Below are 11777 nucleotides of genomic sequence, written 5' to 3' on the forward strand. Positions count from 1 at the left end.
CTGATTTATTGACTCTTAAATACTTTTTACTCTAAGTTCCTTTAACCTTACGAGTTCCTTTAACCTTACGAGTTCCTTTAGACCTTGTTCCATTACCTATCATGTTTCCATATACTTACATGAATCCTAGAAAATAAACTCATATTTCCTGCCTTCATGCTCCATGCTGTTCCAACTCAAGAACCGCATGTTTATAGCTCCGCCTTTGGAACTTCAGTGTGCTAGTTCCTTTAAGAAACTTCGCACTCATAGCTCCTGCTCAGGATCTTCTTGTTTCAACTCTGAAACGTTATATTGCTGCTCCCACTCAGGAACTGCTCCAGAACTTCATATTTAGTGTTCCTCATAGGATGTACTTAGGAACCGCTCTATTTGTGTTCCTTATAGGAACTCTTTTAGGAACTTCACTTGTCGGAATACCTTCATGATGTGATATATTCAACCTTTGATGACTTGTTTCATGTTAATGTAATATGCACATCTCAAACACACATGTTAGTTAGATAATCATCATTTGTTTACAATCATCAAAATACTACATGACTCAACAAACTCCAACCAATTTCATTACGCTTAAGACTGTAGTAAGGATATCAACAAGGTTCTCAAATAGTGCTAGCAATACTCCCATAGATGCAACTAAGATGAGATGAAATCTAATAAAGAAAACAGTACAATTTTTTTGGTTACACGTAAACTCTCACTCCTAATGAGCAGTACAAACCCTGTAACAACCTAAGAAGCAATTAAAACTACACTAGAAAGCAGTAGATGATAAAATATTCCTCCCCCAAGCTAAAATTTGCAGTGACCTCACTCCAAGAAATGAGATTAGAAAAGGAACATAATTAAACCACATCAATCACCAAATCAACGAACATTCCCACAGACACACCAAAACACCACTATTGCCGCACACAAATACAAACAACGAAAAAAAGAGAAAAAAAAAAAGAAACCAATGGTGTCATAAAAACGCAACAAGTATAGCAATACAAATAGGATCCAACCAGAAACTGAACGGAAAATTCAGAATATCAACAAGATAGAATAAAGAAGCTTACTATCCAGTTAAATGGGAAAAGGGTCGTATAAGCTAAAAAGTGATGTCGCAATGCTTCTTGAAAACCAACTTGAACCAATTTGTAGCCGACTTGCACGAATCCTAAAATAACCATCAATTAGAAAAAGGAAAATGAAAAAGAAAATAAGTGTTAAAGAGAAAAAGGAGTAAAAAAAAAGGAAAAAGAGAATTGGAGAATCAGATTTTACAAAAAAAAAATAAAAAAAAATAGAAAAGAAAAACAAGAAAAAGGTGAAAAAGGAAAGAAAAGTAGAAAGAAAGAAAAGAAGCGAGAAGGTGGAACGAAGGGATCGGGACGCTGCGCCGGTGAGGGTGATGGCGGATGTCGGAGCGAAGCAATGCAGCTGGTGTGGCGGAATTCAGTGTAAAGCAGGTTAGGCGTTGGAACGGTGGAGGTGTGCGGCTGAAGGTGCGGTGAGGGAAGAAACAGTGGAGTGGGAGTCGGGTGGATGCGATGGTGATAGTGCGCGGCTAACGACGATGAAAGGCAGTGAAGGAGTGGTGGTGAAATGGTGGTGGTCGAAGGGATGCGTTGGTGGTTCGGTTTAGGAGTGAGAGGGAGGCTGCAATGGTGACAGTGCAGCGTGAAGTGGAACGCCACGAACTGGGCGCCGGTGATGCGAGCGAAGGTGGTGATGGAATGCGGTGGTGCGCTAGTGCGGTCGTTGGCGTGGTGGGGGCGCTGGTGGTTGAGGGCAGGAGAACAAGGAAACAGGGGAGGGAGGGAAAACGAAGAAACAGGGGAGGGCTGGTGATGGTGGCGCTGGAACGGTGGTGGTGCGCCGGCGTCGGTCGTATGCAGCTGGGGTGGTGCGAAAAAGGTGCGGTATCCGGTGATGGGTGGCGTTATGGGCAGGACTGTAGCTGCGTCCCATAGATGATGATGACGATGCAAGATGAACTGATGAGGATGTTTACAAAAGTTTCATCTAAGAAAGCGCGGTCGTGGTATTTGTCGCGAGTCGCGGTTTATGCCGCGTGTCGCGGTATTTGTCGCGATTCGCGGTATGCTCTCGGCATTTGTACCGGAACTGACCCATTGTACCGCGATTCATCCTTTTGAAGATCTTCTTCTAGCTTTATTTCTTCGAACTTTTTTTTTTATGTATTTATAATCCTATAAAAACACACAAAAATATTAATGTAAATAACAACACACAATGGAAAAAAAAAAGAAAGAAAATGAAAAGAAAAATTATGTGTAAATTCGGGTTGCATTCCGAAAAGCGCTCGTTTAAAGTCAATGAGCTCGACTCCTTTAAAATCATGTGGCATATGGTGGAAGAGATACCGCATCACCTTTGAAACTCCATTGGGGTGAGTTAACATCTCTATCCTCCATAAGTGAAGCATTTTCCCATCTCGCAACAACATCGATGCGATAACAAGTATCTCCCAAAGAAGGAACATGCATAGCTTTATGGAGTTTAAACTCCGCCTTGTCTTCACCCACGTTAAAGCTTACCGTGTTTCACATCAATCAGAGCTCCAGCAGTAGCAAGACATGGTCTACCGAGTATGATTGGGGTGCGCGCATCTTCTGGCATCTCCATAACAAAGAAATCACATGGAATAGTTAACTTGCCAACTTGGAGGGGTACATCCTCTAAAACACCCAAAGGATATCGTATAGATCGGTCTGCTAGTTGCAGGGAGACACAAGTAGGACGAAGATCACCAAAATTGAGCTTTTTGAAGATAACATTAGGCATGAGACTTACGCTCGCTCCAAGATCACAAAGTGCCCTTTGAATAGTTACATCCCCAATAGAACATGGAATAGTGAAGTTTTGAGGATCATTGAGCTTTGGAGGGAGTGTATTAAGAAGAATGGCACTACACTCCTCGGAAAGCTCCACTGTAGTAGCTTCACAAATTTTCTTCTTCTTAGCCAGAAGTTGCTTCAAGGACTTAGCATTGGCAGGAATTTCGCAAATGGCCTCAAGGAATGGGATTTTAAAATGAACATATTTCAATAACTCAATAAACTTCCCGTACTTCTTCTCTATTCTAGTCTTTGCCAATCGATGGGGGAAAGGAGCCGACTCTACATAAACTCTAGCAGGCTTTGATGGAGCTTTCTCAACCTCTTCAGTAATGTCATCTTTATTAACTATCGATGATGTCACAATAGGTTTCATTGGTTCCTCTAAAGTCTTTCCACACCTCAAAGTGATTGCACTTACATTGTGATGATTCTTAGGATTTGGTTCTGGCTGCCCTGGAAATTGAGGAGGTGCCTTCTGAAGCTGGGTTACCTGTTGAGTCACATGTGACATTTGTTGGGCTAGATGTGCAATTTGGGTGTCAACTATCTTGTTGTTAGCATCAATCCTATCAAACTTCTTGTTCGTTTCCTCGGAGATTGCTACGAGTCTTTCTAGCAATGAACCAATATATGACTTTTGAGGGGGTTGTTGAGAGGGTGGACCTTGTTGTCTCTGCTGAAACCCAGGGGGGTTGGAATTATGTGGTGCTTGAGGTTGATTGTTGCTCCAAGAGAAGTTCTCATGATTCCTCCAACCAGGATTGAAAGTATTCGAGTAAGGATCATTTCTAGGTCTAACATCACCATACAGAGCGTTGACTTGCTATTGTTCCACAATACTCATATGTGGAGACATGGAATTTGCATTGTTCCCCTGTAAAGCATTCATCTCGGCATTAGCACCAACTGATATATTCTTGATTTGTTGAGACAAAGCATCAACCTTACTAGAGAGTGAAGTTATGGCATCGACCTCATACTTGCTGCCCTTCTTAGATGTAGATCGTTCACTAGACCAATGGTAGCTATTGGCGGTCATCTCCTCGAACAATGCCTGGGCTTGAGCAGCTGTCTTACCCATGAGAGCACCCCCTGCTGCAGCATCAATAGAAATTCGAACCTCATGAGCCAACCCGTTATAGAATGTCTGGATAAGGAGCCATGTTGGAATCTCATGATGAGGACACTGCCTTTGTAAATCCTTGTACCTTTCCCAAGCTTCATAGAGTTACTCACTATCCAGTTGAGTAAAGGATCTGATGGCATTACGCAACTTGGCAGTCTTTCCTGGAGGAAAGTACTTCTGACAAAAAGCAATGGCTAATTCATTCCAATTTGTGAACTTGTTCGCTTCATGACTTTTCAACCATTCTTTTGCTATGTCCCGCAAGGAGTAAGGGAACAAGCGGAGGCGAAGAGCTTCATCGGAGGCTCCATTGATCTTCACAGTGTCACATTTCGCAAGAAAAGAATTGATATGTTCATTGGGGTTCTCCATAAGGCTGCCACTGAACTGATATTATTGAATGAAGTGGATCAGTTGGATTTTGATCTCAAAGTTGTTGGCCTCTACAGTAGGCCTGGCAATGCTAGATGTAGATGTGACATCTGGTATATTATATTCTCGAAGAGGACGAGCCATTGGTGCTCTCTGAATATTTTCCTGGTCCCTCTTTCTTCTCTCAGCATTGAGTCCCCTAGCTGTGGCTTCTATCTCGGGATCAAAGACCACGTGATCTACAGATCGCGATCGCCTACGCATTCGAAAACAACAACTAGTGAAGAAATGAACAAGAAACAAAGTAACAGGTGTAATCTATTAAATCTATAATCAAAATAATTCTAATCTGTAGCCTCCCCGGCAACGGCGCCAAAAACTTGTCAGTGTTTTATTTTAATACCGCAAGTGTACGGTGTCGTAGCACATACGGGTCGAACTCAAGGAGGTGCAAAATTAGTCACTACTTGATTCTAGATTATAAAATAGTTACACAATCAAAAAGTGGTAAATAAACTATGAACTAAGGATAAACTAATGACAAAATAAGGCAAACTATATGACTATGATAATAAAAGCACTAAGATTAAGCATCACCACTAATAAGAATTGATCAAACCATAACTCACATCCTAGTTATTCAATTATAGCTTAGGAGAGATTGACATTCCCTTATGACTCAGTAATAAAGCACAGTTGCGAACCGAAACTAAATACTCGGTCATTTCTCAATACCTAGAACTTACTTTCGTGATAGCAAAAGGTCTAACTAACATGCATGTCTCCTATTTTCATGGCTTACACACATAATTAGAAGTATTAAAAACCAATGTCAAATAATTCCCAATTCTAGTTCTCACCTATTTTCATGGGAGAATTCGAATCAATAACAAGATTATCTAAATTAAGACCCAACTTTCGTTGATGAACTCAATTAATAAAATAACAATTTAGCATCGAACAAATATTCCTAATTCCAACTCCAACTTTCGTTGATAATATAAAACTAGGGCTAAATAAAGATGCACAATTGACAATAACAACAATCTTATCAAACCCTAAACATATAATTCAATAACATGGGAATTAGAGAAGAGTTTACATGATCAATCCATATTAGGTCTCAACTGAATCTTAGATAGAAAACTACTCACTAATCATGGCAAAAAAGAACAATAACATAATACAAAACATAATTAAAATAATAATAAAGAGAAGATGAGAGAATAAAACTTGATTGAATTGAAGATGAAAATGAAAGTTTGAATCTTGAATCTCCAAAGTAGCAGTAGAAAATAAACTAGGGCATAAAACTAGAGAGGAAAATAACGTAATATTGAAAATTGAGTATTCGGTGTCCTATTCTTATTAGAAAACCTTCAATATAGGGTTCTAACTCCTAAAACTAGTAGGGAACCCAATTACAATATAAGGAAACCAAATAAATCATTAAATGACCGAAATCATTAAAATCGCGTGTGCGTAAGAAGTTTCTGGCAGACTGGGCCAACTTTCGAAGCCCATATCTCTCAAAATACAACTTGCCTTGGGCCATGCGACCTATCGTTGGAAAGCTATTCAAACTTACTTTCCAACACCACTGGAATCAGACCAATATCAGCATCAAGTCAGAAGTTATGGATAAAAGAGTGAACATGACTCGATTTCCACAATTCTATCAATGAATCTCAACTCCAATTGAGCTCCAATTTGCAATCAAAATGATCCTTATGAATGTAGCTTGCTTCCAATTGCTCCTAAGTACTCAAGCTTGTCCAATGATACTCCAATTATGTTCTCGATACCTGAAATTCATCAAAGAATACCAAAAACGCACAAGAGGAGTAATATTTCGCAGAATAAGTAAAAGCACGCAATTATGAACTACAATGCACCTAAATGCTCCACCTAAATGCAACTAAAACCTATATAAAAATACGACACATCTGATATCAAAATTTCCTCCCACTTATGCAATGGATATTCATCTTACCTTAAAAAAATTATATAAATTAGTACAGATTAGTACATTTATAAGGAAAAATAATTAGGAAAAAACCCCAAAAATCAGTTTTAATAAATAAAAAATTTCAGTTTAGTATCAGTAAGTTTCAGTCATATTAGGTGAATTAAATAGGACAACGTTTATGAAATGGACGTATGTTTCATTTGAGTTTGAACATTTTGTTCTTCAAAAACAATAAAAAGCACATCTATACTAATATATTAAAAGGCGTGCCTACACAAGGAACGGTGCCACGTGGCGCTCTCCCCAAGGTGTTTTACTCCACGTAATTCACAACAATAAAAAAAAGTTAGAAATTGTATACTATAAGGTTTGATCCCAGGACCTCAAGAACATATACTAAAGTCTAAACCACTAGACCAAATAATATTTAGTGTTATAAACTTAAAGTATAATATTAATGAATCAATTTTTTCTTATCCGGGGCGTAGCCCGGGCTTAATAACTAGTTTCAATTTAAATGGGATTACGAATGAGATAATGTATCAATTTGACTTCCAAGCATTCATCAAGTTTAACTTATAGTTGAATTAATTATCTCAAACTAGAGTTATTTGCGTACATACTTGATACTCTCTAACATGTTCGGTTGGTCAACCTTCTTAAACTAGTAAGAGAGAGAAAATAAATTTATTAAACAAACCTTTATGAACCTATTGAAATCCACCTGAAAGAATCATATCATATGGTTTGTAATAATTTACACTTTAAAGCAAATGATAACAGCCACAACTTCTCCTAGTTGTCACTAGAATAAGCAAAGAAAGAAAGAAAAAAATAACCTTCAAATCTCTAAAAACCCACCACAACACAAGCCATGCCATCTATTCACATCTAACATCCCATTAATTATAAGCTTTTTCTCATCATTTTCCCCCCTCAAAGTAAGAGGAGTAAATAAAGAAAGCAAATAAATTATTCGCCCTTTTTTTTTAGAGAAATGGTGATGAAGAGAAAATGCGAGCTATGTAGCAATCTTGCTAAAATATATTGTGAATCAGATCAAGCAAATTTATGCTATGAATGTGATTCCAAAATACATGGTGCTAATTTTCTTGTTGCAAAACACTCCAGAACTCTTTTGTGCCATGTTTGTCAATCTCCTACATTATGGACGGGTTCCGGGCCCAAGTTCGGGCCTACTTTGTCTGTTTGCCCTGCATGCCTTAGTTCCAATAGGGCTATTGCAAGGCATAGAGATGTAAAGAATGGGGACAACCATGAAGATGAAGATCGTGATGATGATAAAGATGATGGTGGTGGTAGTAATGAAGATGATGATGAAGACAACGATGATGGAGATAATGGTTCTGAAGAAGATGGGAGTGACAATGGTGATGATGATGATGAGCATGAAGATGATGAAGAAAATCAAGTCGTTCCATGGTCATATTCGGTGTCACATACACGGTAATATATGTATAGAGTTAGGTGAGACAATACGTAATGTTATGTTATTTTGTTGATGTGTTTCTAATTCATGGTCAACAGATAATTAACCCGTTTTTGTGTACTCCCTCCGTCTCTATTAGTTTACTTCTTTCTTTTGTACAAAGTTTTAGGAGAAATAATGTTGTGGGTCATAGAAAGAAAGATAAATTATTATTTTATATTGAAGTTGAATATATGTGTGATGAAAAGTTTGTTATCCCATTCCAAAAATAGCAAAACAAAGGGGTAAACTAATAAGGAACATCCTTAAAATGAATACGGTTAAACTAATAGATCAGGACGGAGGGAGTATTTTATTCTTGCTTTTCTTGATATTTTAGTGTTCTTTCTAGAATGTTAAAATTTTATTTTTATTGTGAGGTGTGAGGTTCTAAGTTCTAACTCTTCTCTGTTTTGATGGATGAGGATACATACATCACTTATACTTCCTCCGTTTCTAAATAAGTGCAACATTTCTTGTTTTCACGTTTGCCAATGCATTATTTTAACCATTAATATCTTCAATTATCAATGAGTAAAAATTATAAAAAGTTGATATAAAAAAAAAATCACATTTAGACGAATCTAACAAGATCTCACATGACTATGTTTTTCCTAAAATGTAAATCACCAAAGCTAATTAAAGTTCAAACTGTGAATAGTAAACACTATGCAAATGTTGCACTTATTTAGAAACGGAGGAAGTATATGTTTTTGATTATAAGAAATTTGTGTATAAATGGACTAGTATATACCTATCGAATCATAGAGTAAACAGGATAAACACATAATATTAAACTATCTAGCTAAAAAAAATGTTTTGGTCAATATTTTCAGTAAAAATTATTTACCAAAACATTGTTGAAGGTGAATAGATACTTTTTTTCTAATTTTGAAATCTGCCAATACTTTTTTCCCCTTAATTTTGAAATGTGTCACCACTTCCTTATAGTAGTAACTATCATGTCATCATCATCTGATAAAGCCTCCAACACCTCCAAGAAATTGAGCGTGTGGCGGGCCTGTTACAAAGAAAAAAAAAATCTAAAATTAATGGTCCAAAATGGATACTTTCCTATTATATACTACTGTTGCTTCTTTGGATTTATATTACTTTTGGTCGTAGACGATCATTATTGGTGATTTGGTATGGCAATGACTAGTAACTTTTTACTTTTGTTAATGCTGTTTGGTTTTTGTAGTGATGTTTAATATATTAAACTAATATTTGGGTTCGTGTTTTTCGAATTTGATAGGTATCTTTTTCCATTCTCATTTAAATATGTTAGTTTTGGACGAACACTTAAGCAACTACAAGGGGGGGTGAATTATAGTTGGAGAGATTTTCAAACTTTTTGCGGAAATAAAAGAATGATTAAGTAAGAAAGAAATAGTTGCATGAATTAAGAAAGAACTAGGAACACAGGATTTTTACAAGGAAAATTTCCTAGGCCCAATAGGAAGAAAAACCTTGACCACGAGGGATTTTGACTCAATTCTCTTTAATAACTTTTAGGCCAAAAGACTCTCTTTTGTACAACCTAAACTCGGACCAACTCTGTTCCTCTAGGAACTGGTTCCCTGTCAGCCTGTTCCCCTGAACAGTTGACTTTACTCAAAGTCTTTTCTCTTTCTCTCTTTTCTCAAAATATTCAGACTTAGATTCACTCAACCCAATCTATAATACATCAATTTCTAAGAAGAAGAAAACCGAATGTACTTTCTTAAGAATATTACATAAAATTCTGAAAGTATATTTTAGACCATTACAAAATCTCTATTTGTAGGGATCTTTTTCTTCTCGAATTCTTCTCCACGATCTTCTCAAGATCTTCTCCATTAACCCACGTAGCTTCAGCCACTTCTCCTCAATATGTCCATTGATAATTCCGTTGGCAATTGGCTTCCTTAATCGTAGCCACTTTATCCACGTTCACACGCCTTAAAGATAGAGTGGTTGTTGTGTTCCTAAAATGTAGGAACTACCTCAACGTTATTATTTTAAGCGCATCCTTAGGTTAGTGTTTGCGGCTCCTAGATTGTAGGCAACCGAAAGATGCTGCACACTAACTAACACAATATATGGAACCTTATATATTCAATTTTGTTACATCCATAATATTAACCGGATATCACAAATAAGTTATAAACAACTTAATTTGATTAAACACTAATCAATTCTTCATAAATTATTTAACATGTTATTTTGGGAAATCTAAAGATAACTAAACTAATTAAAACTAGAAAAAGTAAATCAAACAAAATAAAATAAACGAAAATAGAAAAATAAATCTAAGACATATAAAAATTACTTCTAACATAATAAACTAAAAACCGAATTAATAAACAAAAACATGTAAACATTAATTATATGTCATTATCAAAATAGTGAAATAACAATATTCCCCCTTTTTTATTATGACAAATAATTTTTTTTTTTTTTAAGTTTTTATGTTTTTGAAAAAGAATCTACAAAGATTAAGACACTAAACTACACAGAAAATAAACTACCAAAATAAAAATATCCACAATCTAACCTAATTAAAAACTCTATTGAGACTGGGAACAGGATCAGACAAGACAAGGAACAGGGATGAGTAAAATATTCATAGGAACTAAGATAAAATTTTTTTTGAACACTTATATCTCTTCCCCCTTTGTCATTATCAAAACTAAGGATTGTACCTGCAGCACTAGAGAGTCAACAGTCTAGGCACAAGCAAGTTGCTCAAACAGACATCTCATAATATTAGCCATCCAAACACACAACAGAATAGGCATGCAGAGAGCAACATTATAGACAGCAATAATCAGTCAATATGTAGAGTAAGGCAAAAGATAGTGAATAAAGTAAGGAGAAATTCAAAAGTACTTCGTGTGTCTTAGAAGGACAAAGGAAGTGAATCCAAAAGATTGTTTAATAATTACGGCCAAAAAAAATTGTTCAAATTTTCCAAAGTTAAGAGAAGTTAGGATTTGGATCTTTTGAAGAGAGAGGAGACCACAAAGTCTATTTTGGAGAGCACATCTCACACCTTGTTCCTGATCCCAGTATCAGCACTTGAGTGCAAGCATTTGATCTTGCTGCTGAGAGTCTGAACATGACAGTACTTCAATGCATTGATCTTGGTGTGCAGAAGGGTCAAGGAGTCCTGGAATTTCCCGGAGAGCTTGTTAAGCCCAGTTGTAGAGAGTAATGGAAAATCCACAGCAGTAGAAGGGATAGGATCAGAATCTAGGTGAATAAAGACTATGTCACCTTGATCCTGCTCCTTCTGGAACTTGGACCCAGCCAACCTTTGGCTTTTCTGACAGACCCACTGGCAACCCCTTCTTCATCCAACTTTCTCTTACTTCCCACTTCAACCTTAACCGGAGTTTCTTCTCTCTCAAAATCTATCTTCCATTCACCAACCTTAAACTCAGCCTAGTCAAAGTTTCTTTGTAAGATAATTTTCTGGCTCAAGAGAAAAGGAGGGACTAGAGGTAGTTTAACTTTGCATTGTTTAAAACAGAGGAAAGAAGATTTCCATAACCCACTTTGGTGTTATGGGTAATGCAGTGAGAGAGATGTGAAATTATAGGAGGGAAGGTTATTTTATGTTTTCAGCAAGGCAATACATAATGGAAAGATCCATTAGACTGTGGTTCTTTTGGAGGAACGGGGTAAAATGAAACGCCAAACCAACTAAATAGCAGCTTATGAAATGGAGACTTTTTTTGATCTAAAGATAAGCATTAGAATTGCCGTTAAAGAAAGCAAGAATTTGAGCATTGGTGACCCCATGATGTTCAACTGAGCCCTACCCTTAATGTAGTCCTTGTAACCCTCATGCGGAACATCAAACCATTCCCTCAGTTTCTTCTAGTAATTGTAACTACAGACCCATTACAATTGACACACACACCCCTCAGTTATGTAAACCCAGAACAAAAAGCTTTCATCTCTTTTCATAAAGCCCTCATCTAT

The 11777-nt window shown here is 36.8% G+C and overlaps 2 protein-coding genes across 2 annotated transcripts; one reads left to right on the forward strand and one right to left on the reverse strand.

Moving 5' to 3' along the window:
- Positions 1-2538: 2538 nt before the first annotated feature.
- LOC104884885 (uncharacterized) lies at positions 2539-4614 on the reverse strand. The gene is made up of 4 exons (XM_010669589.1): positions 4426-4614; positions 4154-4293; positions 3707-4060; positions 2539-3646 (listed from the first exon to the last, which is right to left on the reverse strand). The coding sequence occupies exons 1-4, from the start codon at positions 4612-4614 to the stop codon at positions 2539-2541; spliced, it is 1791 nt and encodes a 596-aa protein (XP_010667891.1).
- A 2377-nt stretch (positions 4615-6991) lies between these two features.
- Positions 6992-8181, forward strand: LOC104884884 (B-box zinc finger protein 32). Its single transcript, XM_010669588.4, has one exon. The coding sequence runs from the start codon at positions 7317-7319 to the stop codon at positions 7788-7790; it is 474 nt and encodes a 157-aa protein (XP_010667890.3). The 5' UTR covers positions 6992-7316; the 3' UTR covers positions 7791-8181.
- The last annotated feature ends 3596 nt before the right edge of the window (positions 8182-11777 follow it).

The sequence above is a fragment of the Beta vulgaris genome, chromosome 8, assembly GCF_026745355.1.
Source record: "Beta vulgaris subsp. vulgaris cultivar EL10 chromosome 8, EL10.2, whole genome shotgun sequence".
Classification (NCBI taxonomy): Eukaryota; Viridiplantae; Streptophyta; class Magnoliopsida; order Caryophyllales; family Amaranthaceae; genus Beta; species Beta vulgaris.

Excerpts from the sequence above, each read along its gene's own strand:
- LOC104884885 (XM_010669589.1), bottom strand. The coding sequence starts at position 4,614 with ATGCGTAGGCGATCGCGATCTGTAGATCACGTGGTCTTTGATCCCGAG. Across the intron at positions 4,061-4,153 it reads GCCATTGCTTTTTGTCAGAA|GTACAAGGATTTACAAAGGC; the intron begins GTACTTTCCTCC and ends AGCTTGGGAAAG. Across the intron at positions 3,647-3,706 it reads GGGAACAATGCAAATTCCAT|ACCTAGAAATGATCCTTACT; the intron begins GTCTCCACATAT and ends TGGTGATGTTAG.
- LOC104884884 (XM_010669588.4), top strand. The coding sequence starts at position 7,317 with ATGGTGATGAAGAGAAAATGCGAGCTATGTAGCAATCTTGCTAAAATA.